Genomic DNA, 23,325 nt, shown 5'->3' with positions numbered 1-23,325 from the left:
ACGAGAAACACCAATGAACCATACAAACAAAATAAAGTAAGACAAAACATATGTTGAACATAAAAAAAAATACAACCACTGAATAGTACGTTCCCGACTTTTGACATATAAATACAGAATGTGGCGGTGTTAAACTTGTCTGTCCATTGGTAACATTACAACATAAGAGCATACCATAAAAATTTGTAAGGGGTTCCTCGGAACCCAGTGTCTCGCCTACTTTTGCTGTAAATCGCAGGCTCAACAAAAATGAGGAAAAAAAATAAAAAAAAATATTCCTCTTGATATTATCTAATGATTTGTAAGAAGCTTCTGGCCAAGTTTGGTAAAAATCTAGAATATTTAATGAATCTAATAAATGTTTTGAAAACTTTAACTGCAGACTGTATGTAATGTAAACTGGAAGAAAATCTAAGTCCATTTAAAAGTAAAATACAGAAGAAAAAAAATGAAGTTATCTTTTTACAAAATTAACTTCTGAATACTATCTTATGATCATAAATAAGCTTCTGTTATGGTACAAACCCAGGATAGTTTAAGAAACTTTCAAAGTTATTAAAATTTCAAAAACTTTAACCACAGAGGATATTTGTGGACGCCGCTGCCGACGACACCGACGACGACGGAATGTAGGATCGCTTAGTCTCGCTTTTTCGACTTAAGTCTAAGTCTCATCAAAAATCAGTTGAAAATGGCCTAACTCAATATATATGTTCCGGACCATATGAGTATTTGGACCATACGCGTATGGTCATGACCGTATGCGTATACTCATATGGTCCGACCATACGCGTATGGTCCGACCGTACGCGTATGGTCGGACCATATGAGTATAATACTCGTTTGGTTATTAACGGGCCGGACCATATGAGTATTTGGACCATATAGGTATATGTATTTTTTCAAATTACATTATTTATAAACGTTTCAATAATACAAAAACTTTATCTAAAAAAACAGTGATGGTTTAAAACATGACAATTTTTTTAAATTTTATAATCCAAAAAACTACGTAAAAAAAGTATTGATGCCATAGTTAGTTTTCATCGCTAGTTACATTCGTGCATATAGGTTTGGATGACATTCACTTCCACACGGTATCATAGCTTTTTTGCATTTGCAAGAAATTTGTGCACGATCTTTTTCATTTACACATTTTGTTTGCGAGTGAAAAACAAGCCTTTTTGCAGCTGCGTTCAGTGATACCAAGGTCTTTGGCAATTCTGATGTCTACGGTGTTTTAAGAAGCTCTAGATCTCAAATATCGTAAAATGACTGCAATACACCATCTTCACAACACAACTTAAATAAACTAATAGTATGCTACTTTCCAGTGACTTCTAATGTAACAGTTCATTAAGAATTTTTTGGAATTTAATTTTTAGTCCACATATTGCCAATTACTCGTAATAACTAATCGGTAATGACCATCGGTATAAAATGTGTTTACTTTAAATTTGACAATTAAGTAAAATTAACTATGTGAAACTTCTTATTTTTATTTAGCTTATCTTTTTATTATAATATAATGATAGAATTACCTATATGATAGCGTATTTTAAATGAACGGTCATACCATATGAAGAGTTTAGAAGTATTAAAAGTAAACTGTAACAGAGTGTTAATTACCCCGACCATACGCGTATGGTCGGACCAGATATACCCAGATGGTCATGACCATACGCGTATGGTCTAAATACTCATATGGTCCGGAACATATATATATATATAAGAAAATTATTAAAATATAATAACGGTTTCAATGCATCACTTTTTTACTAGTACTTTCACTGCTTCCGCAGATTTTCAGGTAATGTGACTTGTATATAAATAAAACAATTGATTGACGTTAACAATAGTGGGTCTCATTGGGGTCTAAGCGTAACGCGGGATTGCCGATTTTTCGTAAGCGTGAAACGTGAAAATCAAATTATTGTCGTGAAAACGGGAAATGAGGTCTTGCGGGACCCGGGAAATTACAAAAAAATGAGAATTGCTTACGTACATAGTGTAAGCGGGATACGGGAATCTGACAAAAGACTAAGCGGGATCCGGGATCGGAACCCCCCAATGAGACCCCCACAATAGTATGACGTTAACAAATACAAGGGAGACTACTAATGTCATATATATATACAAAATAATAAAAATGTGTCCATAGTACACGGATGCCCGAATCGCACTATCATTTTCCATGTTCAGTGGACCGTGAAATCGGGGTCAATACTTTAATTTGGCAAAAAAATAAGAAAGATCATATCAAGGGAAACATGTGTACTAAGTTTCAAGTTGACGGGACTTCAAATTCATCAAAAACTACCTTGACCAAAAACTTTAACCCCTAGCGGGACGAAGGGACGTACGAACGAACAGACGGACATACGACCCGAAGGACAAACGAACGTACGCACAGACCAGAAAACATAATTCCCATAAATGGGGCACAACAGCCGAGTGGACATGGACGGGTATTTGTGTACATATACCCAACAGAAAAGACACTAAACCGACACAATAGCCTCTTCCAAATAACAAATATACATATATCTCATGTTGGAGACTATGCAGAGGATGATTGCTACTCTTGGTTGTTTTAGTTTTTGCCTGATATTTTAGAATTTCCAGGTTTTAACCAAGTACTGCCATTTACCCTTTTTTTACCACTAAGCCCCCTTCTTTTCTTTACAGATAGTTTCTAAAGCCATACTAGTATTTGAAAATCTGAACAAACATTGCAGCACACTCAAAAGAAAACATGTTACCACTGCCACTGCCCAGCTTAAAGCATCTTCCGAACATTTGAAAGTCCCTACCATGTACTGGTTACCAAAATTACACAAAAAAACATTTAAATTCCGTTTCATCTCCGCTTCGAGTAAGTGTTCTACTACTAATCTATCAGTGCTTCTAACAACCTCCCTTACTACTATCAAAAAACTGGTTATTAACTTTTGTAATAAAGCTTATGAAAATAATGGTATTAATTATTTTTGGAGTGTTAACAATTCTTTAGAGGTTTTAGATAAAATACATGCTTTCAATGGTCCTTACAATTCTGTTGACAGTTATGATTTTTCTACTCTGTACACTACACTTCCACACAATCTTATAAAGAAAAAGTTTTTGTATTTGATAAAATGGTCTTTCGAAAAATCTCATTGTAATTTTATTTGCTGTAACTCCTTTAAGGCCTTTTTCTGTAACGAAAAAGGAAAATATGCTAGATACACTTACTGGAAATGTGAGGATATGATTGAAGCTTTAAACTTTCTGCTTGATAACATTTATGTACGTTTCGGCGTTAAAGTGTATCGTCAGGTAGTAGGTATTCCTATGGGCACAAACTGTGCCCCTTTAATAGCAGATTTATTTCTATATTGCTATGAATCTCAGTTTATGACCAAACTCAGTAAAGACCCATCATTGTTACATTTGGTTGATACATTCAAAAATACCTACCGTTATCTGGATGATATTTTTTCGTTGAATAATCCAGAGTTCTCTAAATATACTTCAGAAATTTACCCAAACGAACTTACTTTAACTAAATCTAACATAACCAGCAGCAGTTGTCCTTTTCTAGATTTAGACATTTCAATTTCAAACGGGAAACTTCACACTAAAATTTACGACAAAAGAGACGATTTTTCATTTCCTATTGTTAATTTTCCTTTTTTAGACGGCGATGTGCCTTTGGCTCCATCATACGGTGTTTATATATCGCAACTCGTTCGGTTTGCCCGTGTGTGTTCTGATGTCATAGATTTTAACGAACGTAATCAATGCATCACTGGTAAATTGTTGTGTCAGGGATTTCGATACCATAAATTACTTAAAACTATTACTAAATTCTTTCATAGATACAAAGATTTGATAAGTAAATTTGGCTATACCTGCAGAAAGCTTATTAAAAAATGGTATTTCACATCCTAAATTTTATGGTAATATTGTACTTAAAGCGAGGAAATCACTATGTGATCCTTGTAAACTCATCGAACCTTTAAACAAACTTATAAGTAAGGGTTATCGTACCAATATTGTAATTAGATCTCTGAATATAGTTCACATTGGCACTAATATTGATTTTGTCATTAGCAAATTAAAACATAACTAAATTTCATTATCTTTTGAGGCGAGATGTATAGAGACACAGACACGTTAACTTTTATTTCTATAGAAGTCGCTCTTCACTATACTACTACCTGTCGATACATTTATTTTTGGCATTGCACAAGTCATGTCTTCTATGACTATTAATGACGTTAAAATACTAAATCCCTGTGATGTGTTTTAGTCGATTTTAGTCTCTGATGCATGATTTTTTACTATTAATTGGTTTAGGCTTTTAACTAGCTGTCAGTAACTGCGAGTACTCTCAAATCGTATTTTCTTGTTAATTCGACCTGTTGATACTGTTTATAATGCTTTTTGTTATTTTTTATTTATTTGGATCTTGTCTGTACATCAGCTTTGATTATTTGTAATATCTTCAATTTTTCACTTATTCTTAAAACATTTGTATAAACTTCAAGATTATAAAAAAACGGTTTTTTTCTAAAGTGAACATTGATTGGTTAAATATTTCTCAGTGTGTTTGAATTTGTTTGTTAGCTTTTTGGTCATGAATGTTTGTCTCTAATATTTAATTAACTGTGCATTTGTATTCAGATATCGCAGATCAAATTTATTCGTTCATTGTGTAATTATACGTTTTTTGATTGAGTTAAGTCTGCCAATAGATATTTTATCGTATGTTTTTCTATGTTGTGATGTTATGCTATTGTTTCAGAAAAAGGGAGAAGGTTTGGATCCATTAAAACGTTTAATCCCGCTGCAAATGTTTGCAACTGTCCTAAGTCAGGAATCTGATGTACAGTAGTTGTCGTTTGTTTATGTAATATATACGTGTTTTTCGTTTCTCGTTTTGTTTATATAGATTAGACCGTTGGTTTTCCCGTTTGAATGGTTTTACACTATTAATTTTGGGGCCCTTTATAGCTTGTTGTTCGGTGTGAGCCAAGGCTCCGTGTTGAAGGCCGTATTTTAACCTATAATGGTTTACTATTTAAATTGTTATTTGGATGGAGAGTTGTCTCATTGGCACTCACACCACATCTTCCTATATCTATGTTAATCGATTTGGACGCACAGATGATGAAAAATTGTTATCTATAGACTTCATTTGAATTAATCATTTTAATATGTATAAAAGAGTCTTACAGGCATGTTTTGTTCTTCATGTTCTTTGATTCTCATGAGAAATTAGTTAGTTCTCTAGTACCCGTAACACTGTACACACTCAGCAGAGTCATTTCTTAAAGTATTGATTTAAACAACCACTCCAAGCTTTTAAATCTTATTTCTTGTATTACAAAAGGTTCTCTAGGCAAGCTTACAGTGGTATTTTTTTTTATCTAGTTAGTAATTAATTACTCTTAATGGACAGTATATATACTCACAGTATCAACAATAATCCCTTTGGCATTTTTTAACCATAATTCTACAAGTCACTTCATAAGTTTCATGCTCTACTAAATCTGTCATTTTGACTTACATATTTTCAAATTCCGAAAATAAACGCTGAAGTTTATTGCTTTCTTCAATGTCCAGTTGTAAGTCGGCTCTGTAAGCTTTATACTGTGAGGTTTAAGATTTTGGAGGCAAAGATGTTCATCACCTCCATAGTTTTTGCAGTTTTCACTACGGTTGGACTTGGTAAGAAAGCAATTATATTAAGATTTTTTTTAATATACTATTTTTCTCAAATATTTCTTTCTAATTTTCGTGCTTTCATTTGAAAATATTTACATTAGAAGTTCTATCCAGCTCCTTTATTTTGATTGGCCACGCGATGCATTCTCAAAGTTGTATTTTTTGCGCGTACAATGTAATATCTATGTCTGTACTTGCTTTCCATGGCAAAGTTAAATAAATGCATATCAACTAAACGAATGACTTACTTTTACTGCTATTGCCATGGTTGTGTTTTAGCAATGTAGTTAATTTTCCGAATTGAGTGCTTTGTTTTGTTTTATGTCGGATTCCGCGCTTCATAGACAATCGGTTGACGCTTTTACAACCCACCAAAATTTACAAGAAGATTTAGTCCATTCTAAAATAACGGTATCTAAAATAATAATTATTCAGATTTGAATTATGGCACTGAAAATATGTGGAAAATATTTAATGGAAGTCATATGACACGTGTCGTACTGAGTTTAAGGCTTTAGCTCTCCAAAGCTTATTGGGCATGGGAGCTATTGCCATCACCCGTCATCCGTCGTTATCAATTGCCCGTTGTTGTTATATATTTCAACTATCTAATCTAATGTTAACAGTATAATTTAGTGTAAATACGTCATTTACAGTGAGAGAAAAACATGACATTGTTCAATACCCAAATTATGCGAGATTGAACACCGTTAAAAAAGTATTAGTATTATTCAGTATGAAAAAGACAGCAAAGTATTCTCAAACCGATTCCTAAACCATTTGTAAAATGAAACCATTGGTGGATCCAGAACTGTTCATATGAGAGGGAAAAAAAGGGGGGGCACTGACTGACCTAAAGAGGGAGCCCGCTCCAGTCAAGCTTCAGTTATTCCCTATATAATCAACCAATTGTTTCCCACGAACAGGTGGGTTCCGGCCCAAAATACTCCGCCAATGGTAGCTAATTTGCCTACAACGAATTTGCCGCTATGAATTTGAAGGAGCAATATCTACATAGGAAACATGTCAAACATAAATATTAAAAGGTCGTATTAATTGCTGGTGACACTATATTTATATTAAGCACAAGTATGTGCAGGATGAAAATTTCAGGGACTGAATTTTCGGCTCTCCCTATATACCATTTGCTAGTATGATCTTGAGGAAACGATGAAAGTCCGTCGGAAGGGGATGATATATGGCTGACACATGTTAAAAAAGAGCCACATCTCTTGCACGTTAAAGACATCCTTGTAGATTTCGAAAAAGAGCAGGCTAATGCCGCTACAAGGCAGCACTCGCACCCGCAAAGGGGATAGGGATTAATATAATTAAGTTGCAAAACTTGTTTCCCATCCACTATAAATAGATATGTTTAAACTAAATTAGACTAAGTATGAGACTAAATAATATATACAAATTAGACTAAGTATGAGACTAAATAATGAAAGAAATAATTTACGTTATATCTTTTCTGCAGGTTATCGTGTGGAACAAATATGGATTAAAACTGAAGACAGTGGAACCGTTAATGTGGAGACTTCAAATTTGTCCAATTATTACACCAATTTGGCACTTTACAACATATTTCCTGCCACCAGCAGATCATTTAGATTCCAAATTAAAGCATGCGCAAATGCATTTGTTTTACTTTCTGCTGCTATCAATCTAGACTCCCCTAACATGTATGAAATATGTATGGGCGGAGGTGACAATACAGTTATATTTCTTCGTATACTGCGAAAAGGTTTTAATAAATCGGAAGATTATCAATTTGAAACACCTGACATTTTAAATTGCACACAATATAAAGCGTTTGTCCTGGATTGGGGAGTATCAGGTAGAATAACTCTAACGGCAGAAACAGGAATTGTAATGGATTGGACGGACACATCTCCAATACCTATAAAAGGTGTAGGACTCATGACAGGATGGGATTCTGATGGAATGTGGATTGTAGAGCATTTTCGTAAGTCATAAAGTTTAGTTTTTATATATGAAAATACAAATATTATTTCAGTAAAATCTTGTGAGAGTTGTGGTATAAATCTTGTATTGAGTGCATCAATTGTAAGTACACTGTTTAACCAAGAAGAAGAAAAGAAAAAAAGAAATTAGCATTCAAGACATTCTTAAAACTGTATAAGCTGTAAAATTCACGTTCAGCTATTTACCCAAAATTCTACAACAGGATTTATAACACACAAGAACGTATATCTTAATTACAATAAGTCAAAAGAAACACGATAATCAATGCAATAACTTATTATTGAGTATAAGCATTTTGCGTGCATTTGAAACTAGACAGATATAAGGAGATAATCTATATTGGCTAGAGGTATAGGGGAAGGGTTGAGATCTCATAAACATGTTTAACCCCGCCGCATTTTCGCGCCTGTCCCAAGTCAGGAGCCTCTGGTCCTTGTTAGTCTTGTATTATTTTAATTTAAGTTTCTTGTGTACAATTTGGAAATTAGTATGGCGTTCATTATCACTGAACTAGTATATATTTGTTTTGGGGCCAACTGAAGGACGCCTCTGGGTGTGGAATTTCTCGTTACATTGAAAACTTGTTGGTGACCTTCCGCTGTTGTTTTATCTATGGTCGGGTTGTTGTCTCTTTGATACATTTCCCATTTCCATTCTCAATTTTATTGGTATGAGTGCCAATGAGAAAACTCTCCATCCAAATCGCAATTAAAAGTAAACGATCTTCAACACGTATACTTGACTCACACCGAAAACAGCAAGCTAGAAAAGGACTCCAAAATGACTAATGTATAACATTCAAACTGGATAACCAACTATCTTATCTATATAAAATAGGAACGAAAGATACCAGAGGGACAGTCAAACTCATAAATCAAAAATAAACCGACAACGCCATAGCTAAAAATGAAAAAAAAACCAGACAAACAATAGAACACATGACACAACATTGAAATCTAAACAATAAACAACACGAACCCCACCAAAATTAGGGGTGATCTCAGGTGCTCCGGACGGGTAAGCAGATTCTGCTCCACATGCGTCACCCGTCGTGTTGCTTGTATGTGATTACAAATCTGGTAAACAGTATAATCAGTAGGTCACAATCATCAAAGGAAGGGGATTGTTGTTAAGACGTAAGGAATATATCCGATATCATTTGTGAAACGGTTATTCCATAACGGTCAACCAACGCGTGATTTCAACTTCACCATTTGGAGCTCTTGGTTTAATAGCTTCCTTGTGAGCAACAGCCCTCTATCAAGAAAATCATGAAAGAAAATGCTCGAGCGGGGTTCGAACTTACAACCTTACAGTTACATACAGAAAAACCTGCTGATAAAAATCAGTCATAAATGGTTCAATTACTCGTCAGAAAGATACAAACAAACAAAAAAGATCGGCCTTGGCATGTTTAAAAGCTATATTCTGACACTTTATCATCTAAAACTTCTTTAAAGTAGTTTCCTTTTTATCGTACAAAATTGATTTTCCATGCATGATCTAGGCAAATCTGACAATTTTGCATAACTTGTAGCATGAAGAAAAAGTACGGTGACCCATATTTCTTTATTATACTTTTGAAAAAACATTTTGACAAATTATCAAAATATTCTATCAATGTTAATTAAACGCCCCAGCAACCTTCAAAAACTTTTTAATAAAATGATTGTTACTATTTACCACATAATTTTCCTATAGAAACTAATATTCACATGTTGCCGTTTTGCTAAAAAAAATCCCATAAATACACGTGCCTAGTACTAAAGCTATAGATTTTTTCAGACCGTTCTGGTTTTTTTTAAATTGTTTTAGAAAGTTTTTAAATAATTAACCTCTTTGACTTTTCAGCTCAGTTTAATGGCTTTTACTGTAGTGAACCAGGAACCCTTGGTAATATGATCATACTATCTACCATAAAGAAAAGCAACATAATTCCATGTGTATTTGCCTGTTCATTTATATATGGTTGCCTTGGAGTCAATTTCAATTTCAAAACTGAAGAATGTCAGATCATTGCAGGAGGTCAACAGATCTTAAAGGCATATGTTCCAGAATGGCAGTTTTATATAAAATGCTAAAATGAGAAAATGATGTGCTTACCACGCATGTTCAGGAATCTGCACACCAGATGATTCAGGTAGGAGACATACAATACAACACAATGTGTGAATAATCTTTGATAAAGTAACATTAGTTTACTTCTTACTGCGATTTGGTTTATTGTATTTAATTTTTGTGCATTGTTCTGACCTCAATGATTTTCAACTTTGTTCTTGTTTGGCTTTATAAATATCAATGCTCATCAAGTTTGTTCTTGTTTGGCTTTATAAATATTTTGATATGAGCATTACTGATGAGTCTTTTGTAGACGAAACGCACGTCTGGCGTACTAACTTATAATTCTGGTACTACTTAACTATTTTATTATATAGTCAACCAATTATGTTTTTCTTCTACACTGACCGAAAATAAAAATTGAGATGATGTGAATTAAAACACTTTTTGTTTCATCCGGTGAAATGTGGTCAAACTTAGACCCTGGAACCACATCCATGATTGTCTTTCATTTTATTAGTATCCTGTTTGATACATAATATTGTAATCATGCCAAGCGCGGTTCATCCAATTCAGAAACATTTCTTTAATTCCATGTGATGTTATGTGTCCCGATTTCATTTCCTAATGGCTAAAAACATCCCTAAGAGAAGGTATTCAACTATAAACGAAATATCACTTTTGGCCACCGATGATATTGATGATGATGATGAGGAGGGTGAGGTAGAGGAGGAGAGGGAGGAAACTGGAGAAAATGTCTGTTTAAAAGATAAATTCTTATTCAGGACCTGAGCATATGAAAATAAAACCTGCATTGTACTAGACAAACACACTGAGCCAAATGTTCAACATGCTAGAATTGAGAACGAAAATTATGAATGTATCAAAGAAACATCAATCCGACCAGAGAGCAGACAATAGCCGCAGTCCACCATGTGTCTTCAAAACAGCGAGAAAATTCTGCACCCGGAGGCGTGCTTCAGTTGACTCCTCAAAACAAATATATACTAGTTCAGTGAAAATGGACATCATACTAAACTCCGAAATATAAAAATGATCTGAAATAAAAAATCATACAAGTGTAATTAAAAATAAAAAATACTGCGGGGTTAAACATTTTGTTAAACATCTTATATATCATGTGTACTATTGTTTGTCTGTTTGTCTTTTTCGTTTCGATGTTAGAATTTGACTGTCCCTCTGGTATACTTTGTGCCTCTTTGTTTTATAAGATAGAAACCCTCCACCTATATACTTGCCAAAGTTGAAAAAACAATAAACAAAAGTGCAATAATATACACAGTAAAACTAAGTTAAAAATAGGTAAAAATATGTCAGAATAGGTAACAAAAGACACTAAACAAAATGACAATGATACATAAATTGAAAAAGGATTACTAGCAGTTACTGACATGCCAGCTCCAGACATCAACTAAAATGATCGAAGGATCATGTCCTCACCATATGAGTATCAAGTAAAATACCTCCCGTTAGGGCTTGTGTATCATGCCATCAAAAATATGTTAGAAGAACATAACCTGTATCATGGTTTGAAAATAAACATGATTATTTCCGATGCAAACACCCTACAAGTGAATCAAATATAAAGCCAACACAACCACCTTTAATTACGTGACAACAGTATCGTAACTTTATCCCTTCTTTCTAAGTCTTTAAAGATATTGTTAGATTTTTATGATTTGTAAAGAATTTAACCATACAAGATTAGTTGTAAAATATCTGAACGTTTAAGGTGCTAGCAAGTTGATTTATATTTACGAATGATGTCCAATCATGAAATTTAGTAACTGTTATCCAAATCATTTATAAGTCAAGTTGTAGTACTAAACTTATAATTTTGCTAATGTGCTTTATCTGTATGCCTTTTTGTGACGTGGATCTGTACTTTCTAATCTCGTTATTGTGTTAGTGCTTTGATAAATTATTGAATTCTTGTCTTTCCATTTAACTAGACTAAGTGTACATTGTTCATATGCATTTTTGTGTTTCTTTATTACATATATGTTTATTTCTATAGAGATTGAGATTATAACACAATGTTGGATGCTGTACCCCTATGTTTGGCATTTTTACCTATTATTTATCTTAGTTTTGTTCACACATTGTTGTCAATATGATGGAATTGCATGCGAATGTATACAAGCGAGAGGTTTAGCTAGCTATAAAGCCAGGTTTAGTCCACCATAAGAAAATGCCTATACCAAGTCAGTGATATGACAGTGTTTATCAATTCGTTTTTAATATGTTTCAGCTTTTGATTTTTTACATTAGATTAGGGACTTTCCGTTTTGAACTTTCGTCGGCGTTCAGTATTTTTGTGATCTTACTTTTTATTGTCAAATGTAGTTATCAAGATAAAGAAATGACGTAACATGAATTGTTATAAATCCTCTTTATTGATGCATTACAATATACTTATTAATGTGTGTCGATTATAATTATATAGCAGACCATTAGCAAAACAACGAATAAAAATTGGTTGAAAGCATCAAACAGGACTTTAATTCCTTCTACTGTTTCATAATTTGAAAAAAAATCGCTCATTCGAGAAAAGTTACTTTAAATTATTCCATAAAGAGTTATCAAAGGTACCAGGATTATAATATAGTATGCCAGACGCGCGTTTCGTCAACATAAGAGTCATCACTGACGCTCATATCAAAATATTTATAAAGCCAAACAAGTACAAAGTTGAAGAGCATTGAAGATCCAAAATTCCAAAACGTTGGGCCAAATACGGCTAAAGTAATCTGTGCCTGGGATAAGAAAATCCTTAGTTTTTCTCTTTCGAAAAAATCAAAGTTTTGTTAACAGGAAATTTATAAAAATGACTTTATTGATATTCATGTCCACACCGGAGTGTGGACTACTGGACTGAAATGTTCCTTCAGTAAACTGTTTGTGTTCTGGCGGGAAACTGAACTTTTATTTTAAGAATGAAATAAAAAAAACATTTTCGTCCAAATCACCAAAAAATGCTAGGAGTTGCACTGACACAATTATTTACAAATGAATTTTATTCAGGATTTGATAGTGACAACTCTATCTTTGTTTCCGAAGTACTTTTATTAAGTTTAACCAGAACTTTTCCTCGTCATATTCTTTTCTTGGAAATTTAATAAATGATGCTGAATTGACAAAAGTTAGCAAACTTGTTGACATATTTGTTTCAGACACATCCTTTACCATAAGACTAATTAAAGTCTCAGATTCCATGTTCGGGCATTTTTCCTGTGCTATTCTTGATTCAAACAGACACCAGCTGCTTTTTACCATATCGTGAGATATAACAATAATTATTCTCCTGCTTGCGTTCATTTTTTCAATTATGTTTTCGACATACACTTTACCAACATCAAAATCTCGATCTCTTTTACATAAAGATATTCCTGACTCATTTTCTATTTTTTCTAAAAGTTCTTTTCGAATCCATTGTAGGTCATCGTCGCAGTAAATAATATATGCTTCAAATTTGTAATCTGTCTCTACATTTGATATGAGGGAAAATCCTTTCTTTTTCACTCGGTAAAGATATAACCAATATCTTATATGCCATCGCAATCTGTAGATTAAACTGAAGATGATAACGAACACAATACCTGATAATGATAGTGATGTTACAATGGCAGTGAATAATTCATTATCTGTAGAACATTCTAAATGAGTTGGTATTGCATTTTTAAGCAATTCACCGTCTTTCTCAGGAGGCGTTTTACAATGGTATAATTCTGGATAATTTTCGAAAACGATTTTTTCCGTTTGTATCCAGTTTTGAAACCATACATTAGAGCATGTACATGCAAAGGGGTTGTTTCCTAATGACAACATTGATAAATGTTTTAATACATTTTGAGGAAACAGTGTATTGTTTATAGTTGATAAAGCATTTCCAGTTAGTATTATCACTCTGACAGATGATTGGTTTCCAAATACGCTATTCCCTTTCCATGACGAGATTCTATTGTTTTTAAATGAAATACTTGATAAATTAGTCAATTTTAAAAACAAGTTTTCAGGTAGTGTGATAAGTTGACAATTGTCAATTCTAAGTTGTCTAGGAGATTGTAATGGTGATAACATCTTCTCTACAACGTTTATAGAGGGAAATTCATTGCCACTTAAATCAAGATATTCTATTTTAGGGCTATATCTGAAAATTTCGGTATCATTAAAATGGTACAATATGTCATTTCTGAAAATAAAATGGTTGTTAGTAAATATCAACTCTTTAAAAGTTATGCTTTGAAATGCCCTATCATCTATTCTGTTAAATCGGAATCCTAAATTACTCATGAAAAGGCATTCAAGCGACGGGAGTTTATGAAACGTGTAATTTGATACAACCAAAATAGGATTTGCAGTGAGACGTAAAGTGTTTAATTTATCTAAACACCAGAACAGGTTATCTATGCTAATGATATAATTAGCCTTCAAATTAAGTTTAACAAGTTCAGGGTAATAACAGGTTGTTTCGTTTCCAAAAAAGTCCTTTGTTAGTTGTATACGATTATAATGGAGATCTAGTATTTTTATTTTTTTGAAAAATCCTGGTTGGATACTGGATATAATGCCATATCCAATACGTAACTCTTCCAGCTGCACCAAGTGTTTGCTTAGAAGTGTCATATTTAAGTTTTGAAAATTGCTATCCAATATTTCTAGCATTGTAACGTTAAAGCGTGATAACGCAATGTATAAAACAGTTGGTTCATTACTCCATTTCATTCTTTTTAATATAATTTGTTGAAAATCTGAACAATTGATCTGTGCTAATGCATCTGCTACTATCGACGAAGTCAGGTTAGGATTCCTACTAAGGTCCAATTTAAGAAGAAATCGAAAATGACTGAAGGCATCAGCTGTGATATGTGTTATGCCGTTCCGTCCGAGAGAAACACTTACAAGTTTCAATCCTTCCAAATTTCGAAATGTTGAAGCATTAATGATTTGTAATCGATTTCCAAAAAAGTCTAGTCGTGTTATATAGCTCGGAAACTCAGGGACGAACCGTAACAAGGCACCCCGACATGATGCAGATCCATATTTTCGCGAGCATTTACATGACTTGGGACAACTACAGCTTCGTGCAATAAGACCATAGACTAGCAGCACAAAAAGTAAAATAATTGAAACCGACATGTTTACCATATTCCTAAAAAAAATACATAAAGTGTAGTTTTAAAATAGTTTGATTAATCAATACCATAAAATAACAAGTGAAAATATTATATAAGGTACATTTATTAAACCAGAGCAACTAAGGAAGTCTAGTAAATGTTAAAAGCTTGATTCAAACTTCAAAACAAGAATTACAAGGATGAGTGAAAAATGTTGTCTGAAGCAACAAGGTAGAAGTGGCGTTACTAACTGTCAGACAACTATGATAAATATTTATTCAAACGAGAAGTTAGAAAAAAACTGTCACATTTCTGACTTGTGACAGACAAAAACATCTTTTTGAACAAACGAATATTTAAAAAGTAAAAACACAAAAATACCGAACTCCGAGGAAAATTCAAAAAGGAAAATCAAAAATCAAAAGGCAAAATCAAAAGTCCAAACACATCAAACGAATGGGTAACAACTGTCATATTCCTGACTTGGTACAGGCATTTTCTAATGTAGAAAATGGTGGATTGAACCTGGTTTTATAGCTAGCTAAACCTCTCACTTATATGACAGTCGCATCAAATTCCATTAAATTGTCAACGATGCATGAACAAAACAAACATACTCAAAGAGTCAATATTGTGTTATCATCTTAATATCTCTACATAAACAACAAATGTAACAAAGAAGCACAAAAAGGCATACATTAATTTAACATTCTCATTTTGCTTTTCTTATACGGCTGAATTTAACTATGTAAAGTCTACCCATAATGATAGAAGGTTTCATTACTGGTTTAAAAATGCGCGTTTGAAATTCGCACAGGTAGACATAAAAATAATTTTGTCGTATGACGGCATACATAAATGAAGACTTACGTAAAGTTGATATAACAAAAACAGACTTAACAGTAAAAGTAATAATAATAAATAAAATAATGGTGTGGTTCAAAGTATGACGGGATACATAAGAACAGTTTCACGTCAAATACGGCTGAATTTATCTATGTAATGTCTACCCATAAATGATAGAAGGTTTTCATTACTGGTGTAAAATAGCGCGTTTGAAATTCGCACAGGTAGACATAAAAATAATTATGTCGTATGTCGGCATACATAAATACAGACTCACGTAAAGTAGATATACCAAAAACCACACTTAACAGTAAAAGTAATAATAATAAATAAAATAATGGTGTGGTTCAAAGTATGACGGGATACATAAGTACAGTTTCACGTCAAATGTATATCATGAAAAACAGACTAAACAGAAAAAGTAGTGTTATTGAATAAAATAGTTTTGTCATTCATAGTATTCAAGATCAATGAAATAATTTTGCCGTTCAAAGTATGTGGTTTTACATAACCACTGAGTCACTTCAAATGATTATCTAAAAAAGACTTATAAAAGAATTCTTTAATACGTAATTAAGATGATAACAAACGTCAGTACGCAAAATCTATCCTTCAAGACCATCTTGTATTATTTGTGTGTGTTAAATTATAGATATAACAACAACTAATTTGAAATGTAACTATAAAGCTTACCTAAATGTTCGTCACACGTTTTTGTCGTCATCTACATATTGACACATGTCATAAATTTTCTGATATACGTTTCTACTATTTTTCATTGATGTTCTTATTGCAATGTGAGAAATGTCCCCTACATTGGTTATATAATAAGATAGCATAGCACAAATGTAAAGTATTATTATTTAAATACAAACTGCATATGATGGTATTTCTCAATTTGTTTTCAGTGAAAACTTCGCGTTAATCAGGTAAGGGGAATTTTGTTTTCAGAAAAAAGATGACAACATTTCATAAATTCTTCATTGTTTTTATCATCGCCTTACACAATCGATCGATCTTTCATTTGATAAATGCTTACACATCCTCGGAGTTTAGTTTGATTAGATGACCTAAATATATGCATTATATATAATAATTTATGATATCTAATTTATTAAAACAAAACTTGCTAAAGTAATCATATCTCTCATCTCAAAACAATTAGAATATAGCACTAAAATTATTTTATACATGCCATACTAACCAACTCTTTCCTCTTCTAGCATGAATATTAGAAATACCTGAGTGCGGAACTGTTTAAACCAATATAATGTATATTTTCTCATGATAAAAAATAGCTTTTACATAAAATAGTATGTCTATATGTCACCTTTGATCCTTGTACTTCCTATTCCACTTAATGAACTATTTTGAAAGAGATTAGGCCTAAGTTTGTGATATTTGATGAATTATTAAGGAAATATAAAAAAAAAAACACACATTATTATCATACTGTTTCGGGTCAAGAGTGTTTAAACTATTGGAAATTCCCTATCCTATTTTAACAAGGTTTAAAACTCATTTGAGGTTCGATTTTGATCATTTTTATTTTTTGTAATATCCACTAGTAGTATAATAAGATAATTTACAACCACTGGGTAAATGCCACTGCTGGTTCAGTGTTTCGTCACTAGTCAGCATTTCTGTTTCGACAAGAAAGGTCATTGATACGATCATAATTATAAATCAACTGTTATGTACTCTTTGTAGTTTACTTGGCATTTTTAACAATTTTTATTCGAGCGTCACTTAATTTCAATCCTATAATCCATGCTGTGTTTATCATAAACTTTAAAATTACGAAATACCAACGCCTTTTCTACTTCCCAAAGACAAGATTACCTCAGCTGTGTTTGGCAAAACTTTTATGTGTTAGGTGTCCTGAATAATCCTTACCTTCGTACTTCATTTGGCTACTTTTAATCGAGCGTCACTAATTTAAATGAGTCTTTTGTTGACAAATAGCGTGCCTGAAGTACAAAATTTCGATCATGGTATTAATAATGAGTTTATTTATGACATATTATTAACGAAAACTCATTATTTGAATACTAATACTGAAATTAAGAGCATTTTCCCCTTCAAAGCCTGGACATAGTGAATAGCTAGTGCAATTTGAATAAATGATTTACTTGAGATAGGATGCAATCAGCGTTACTGCGACATGTATATTTTATTATCGCTATTTTGTGCATTTTTCCTTTGATCTTTTTATGTGATAATTTTCATATCATGCTTCTCGCTTGATATGGAAAAATTATCGCTTAAAACTAAGGTGCCACGTGGTGTCGCTAACGAAATTGACATTGAAATTGACAACGTCGTCATAGGTAAATTAGCGATAAACAGATTATCATTGATCATCTCAACTCGATTGCTTTTCTCACTTTCGCTGTACCAGCTCAAGCGAGAAAATCAATCTCGTTGGGATAATCAACGATAATCTATAATTATCTTACCTCCTATCGTATCTAGGAATATTTTTTGGTTAATAGCGACCTCGTGGAGACCGTGTTTATTCAATATTAGGTTAGTAGGGAGGCGGGGCTTATTTCAATACACGGTAATTAATGGATTTCCAAATAAGGCATTGTTTGATTATATAAAAGTATTGAAATATCTATTAAATATTGTTATATCAAGGTTGTTGATAATAGATATTTCTCGTTTACATTAGTTTTTAAGTGCAGACCTATTGAAGAAGGTTCTTAAAATTGAACACTTGAACTCTTTGATACAGAAATAAGATGTGTGATGATGGCAAATAAGACAACTTTAGTCTAAATTCAACAAATAAAGCTAGTCGGTAAGACAAATTCGTTACATAGTGTGCTAGTGACCTAATATGATATTCGCTCTCACCCCATATGGAACTTACTGACCCTGTATATATTATATTTGGTCACTAACACCCTATGTAACTGATACTATTGAATTTTAAAGTTGGTATGAAAAAGCTTTTATATGTTTTGTCGTAAAATTTTAAATGTTAGAATTTAATTCAATAATAATTAAATTCAATTATCGTAGTTATATAACTTGGTATGATTTTAAATGATGGGCTGTTCGATTAATTTTTTACTGGTCACTTTTATATGCGAATTAGTTTAGCCCACAACATGTTAGTCTGTGCAATTTACTTCGTGAGGTTTTGTCATTTGGATTCCAACCTTACACAGAGCTTGACCAACTTGAACAAAGGTATAGAATTTAAAATTAAATTCTACACAGACGAAAAAATGAGTATTCTTTTTTAGATTTAGAATTAAGCAATGTGCATAACAGTAGCTAACTATACATCAAACTGTTAAACGTTTATTAGTATAATAAGGTTAACTTTGTTAATGTATACTTTAAATGACTTAACGTTTTCTTTGGTGTAAAATAATTTAGATTTGGGTTTTTGTTTTAATTGTCGATAATCTTTTCTTGGATATTATTTTATTTGTAAATTGAGTGGATAGTTAGAGAAATACTTATTCAGGACGAGAACATATTGATATAAAACCTGCGTATTACTAGACCGACACACTGAACCGGATATTCAACATGATAGCTCACAAGGAAAGTCCGACAACTGACATGCCAAAAAGCATGTACGGGCTAATGTAATGATCGAGCATTATCTCTCCTTACCTCTAAATGCTTTTGTTTTGCATGTAAGCGATATACTAGTAATTTTCAAGTATTTGGCTGAACCTGGCCGAGGCGATTGAACCATGGTCTTTCGTACTCTAAGCGCGGACGCTACTAAAATAACACCGAGGAGGTTTTTGGGTAACAAACAATGAAAATATCAATAATAATATATAGCAAACATAATGCTTATAAATCCTAGAAGAATAAATGATATTAATAGGTACACTATTTTCTATTGGTTTCATTGACAACCTTTAAAATTTTTTTTTTTCCATATAAAATCTGATACTGCAAATAACCAATATACTTGGATTTTAATTTTGAAGTGTCGGCTGGAGCATAGTATGCTTAATGACAGTACATTTTTTTGTTCTTCAGTTTTGTTATTGATTGATGTTAAACGATCAGTGGCAAATATTTCATGCATATATAGGATTGTAGATATTGTTGAACAACGAATATAATATAAAATTGAGAATGGAAGTATGTTCTTGAAGGTGGTTCGTCAAAATGAAAGATGGGAAAATTATTCTGAAACAAGAAAAAGAGATACTGTCGAAAGATTGAGCGATTTTTCGTGCACAAAACGTTTTATGTGACAACACATATTATTCCAACTATTTTCAACACTAACATTTCCCAATATGTAGCCAATACTGGAGACTTCTGCTTGCATGTTGATTTTCCATTTTAACCACGGTTTTATTAACTTTTGTAAAATTGTTAAATAAAAATACTTTGACCTGGCTGCTCGAATTTCATTCTAATCAATAGAGATTCGTTGAATATCTAGCAAACCATATACCTAGTATGTTGTACCAGTGCAAACATTTAATAAATTTTCATGGAAGAGAAGGACTATTAACAAGTTATCAATGATACCAATGCAATTAAGAGAAGACGTTATCCTCTAAATCAAATACATTTAAAAAAGAAGCGAAAAATACCAAAGGGACAGCAAAACCCACAAGCCAAACAAAAACTTACAGCTAAACGCCGACAAAGTCAACAAAAACAACAAGAAAAACTTAAGATTGAGTTATACGAACCCCATCAAGCACAAATAATGAACTCAATTCAACTTCTCCGATTAATAATGAACATGATAATTTGGCATTATATCACCCACTGAATTGTCACATTTGAAAAAAAAATTCTACATATTTAGCCAAATCATTCACGTAAGAATACTTGTTTAAACAGATGACTCAAATATAAATTTGAGTTAAACCTTTTTTTACAATTATTGAAATCATCATCATGATCATGTCGAAGCATTTCTTAAATAAGTAGTCAATCATATGTTTTTGCGTGTATGTGTGTTTTAAGTAAATCCCAGAACACATTTTCGCGATTAAAATAGAACAATTATAGTTCTATGCACGAACCTCAACATGGATAAAAAAAAAAAATCAACAAAGTAGACAATAAAAGACCCCGACAGGAAATATTGAAAACTATTCAAACCAGAAAAAACAATAACCCGACATGGGACTTTAATACACATAAGAAATAAGACATACAGCAAACAACGATAGACACCAAACTTCACCTTCCTGGCTTTGGACTAGAAGCTACAGTTGAATAAAGGACATTATCTAAGTCTCGAAAAAGGCAAATAAGCTACCTTGCTTAACTCATACTAAATCACAGAACAACATAATGGAGTTTTAAATGGTTAAGATCAAAATAAATACGCAAGTTAAATAATTTTGAATGCTTAAACGACTATCTTAGATAACAAGTGCCATTAAGCTACATGAAATAACACGCATGTGCTTTGTTTGAATTTACGAATAAATACCTTATTTGCAAAGGATATATATGCATATGCTATGGCAAACGAAAATATATACAATATATAACAAACAAAAACCAGCTGAGAACAGTAGTTTCAGAGTATACAATAGTCATCAGGATTCTAATTTAGTACGCCAGACGCGCGTTTCGTCTACATAACACTCATCAGTGACGCTCATATTAAAATATTAATAAAGCCAAACAAGTACAAAGTTGAAGAGCATTGTGGATCCAAAATTCCAAAAAGTTCCAAAAATTATATTAAGTTTTTATCTCCTTCATTCTTAGGTCTGTTGTCTCGTGCGTTTTTTTGTTGTTGTAAATCAGCCCTTTAATGTTTGTATTAAGTTTGGATGATTCAAATATTATGGCTTCGAGCATACACAAAGAATCATTAATTCTAAAAAAATTGCTACCTTTAATGTTTTGAAGGAGCTTTTATATGTTTACAAATAAAGATTTCTCAGGAATGAGGTGTGATAAAAATCGCTAAAAAAATCAAATCGGTCCTCAAATTAGTTTTTGACATTGTTGAACAAAAAAAAGTGTTTTATTATTTTCGATCGATGAAACACTTTTTACCCAAGACTAAAATTAGCTTTTTTTATACTTCCTTAAAACTATGAGCATTATAACTCTAAATCATCTATCTCAAAATAATTTTGAAGTGAAATAGGAAATACAAAGTATAAAGGTGATATATGAACATATGATTACATATGATAGCTCTTGTTCTCATGAGAAAATATTTAATATAATGTGAATTGGTTTAAATAGTTCTTCACTCGGGGCTTCATATTCACGCTAGAGGAGTAAAGTCTTTGTAAGTATAAAATAATGTCTAGGGCTATATTCTATTCTATTTTCGATGAATTTACATGATTACTTTTGAAATAAATTTGAAATATTATTTGTGTCTAATTTCTTCTTCTCCTTTGTTTTTGCAACAAAAGAGGATGAAGATCAATAACAAAGAGATTTAGTGAATGGCAATAATTTATTTTGATTTTATTGAACCATAAAACTAATTTTTGTCTCTTCACATTGAATAATCCGCGAAGTGGATTATGTAAAATGTGAAGAGTCAAACATTAGTTTTATGGTTCAATAAAATCAAAATAAATTATTGCCATAATTTTTTATTTCAACATTTGCGTTCTTGTTTTCCAGTTGAAAACAAACATTCTAAAATATTTTCTAATGCGAATTTAAAAAATTTCCTCAATTACTCTTTTTTGGAAAATGCAAGATATACAATATTAATTTAGTATTTTTATATTGTTGGTTAATCAATTCAACTTAAATCTACAGTTTTTTCTTTCAGGAATATGCTAAACATTTCTAGTTCAATTACTGTACTTTATGTGCTGCAAGTCTATGTTTTAATTGCACGAACTAGTAGTTGTCCTAAGTTGTGTATATGTTCAAGGAAAAGTGGATATGTCTCCTGTCGTGATGCCATGTTACGGTTCGTCACAGGTCTACCGCGATATACAACATAACTTGACTTTTCTGGAAATCGATTAAAAATTATTAACGCTTCAACGTTCCACAATTTGAAAGGATTGAAATTAGTGTATTTCTCTCTCGGAAGGAACGGCATAACACATATCACGGCTGATGCCTTCAGCCACTTTCGCTTCTTACTTAGGTTGGATCTCAGTAGGAACTCTAACTTGACCTCGTCGATGGTAGCAAATGCCATAGCACAAATAAATTGTTTAGATTTTAAACAAATCATACTAAATAGAATGAAATGGAGTAATGAACCAACCGATCTATACATTGCGTTATCACGCTTTAACATCACAAAGCTAGAAATTTTGGATAACAATTTCGAAAATTTGAATTTGACACTTCTTAGCAAAACTCTGGTTCAGATTAGAGAGTTGCGTATTGGATATGGCATGGTATCCGTTATTCAACCAGGATTTTTCAAACAATTGGAAATACTAGATCTCCATTATAATCGTATACAAATAACAAAAAACTTTTTTGGAAATGAAACAACCTGTTTTTTTCCAAAACTTGTTAAACTTAATTTGGTGGCTAATGCCATTGCTCATGTAGATAAACTGTTCTGGTGTTTAGATAATCTGAACTCTTTACGTCTTTCTGGAAATCCAATTTTAGGTGTATTGAA

General features: G+C 32.3%; 1 protein-coding gene across 1 annotated transcript; it reads left to right on the top strand.

The window, feature by feature from the left end:
- Positions 1-7,210: 7,210 nt before the first annotated feature.
- On the top strand, positions 7,211-9,814 carry LOC134681918 (uncharacterized). The gene is made up of 2 exons (XM_063541549.1): positions 7,211-7,681; positions 9,553-9,814. Exons 1-2 carry the CDS (start codon positions 7,396-7,398, stop codon positions 9,780-9,782), a joined length of 516 nt encoding a protein of 171 aa, XP_063397619.1. The 5' UTR covers positions 7,211-7,395; the 3' UTR covers positions 9,783-9,814.
- The last annotated feature ends 13,511 nt before the right edge of the window (positions 9,815-23,325 follow it).

The sequence above is a fragment of the Mytilus trossulus genome, chromosome 8 (assembly GCF_036588685.1).
Source record: "Mytilus trossulus isolate FHL-02 chromosome 8, PNRI_Mtr1.1.1.hap1, whole genome shotgun sequence".
NCBI lineage: Eukaryota > Metazoa > Mollusca > Bivalvia > Mytilida > Mytilidae > Mytilus > Mytilus trossulus.
Note: the sequence above shows the minus strand (reverse complement) of the source record. Positions and strands in the feature narration are given on the sequence as shown.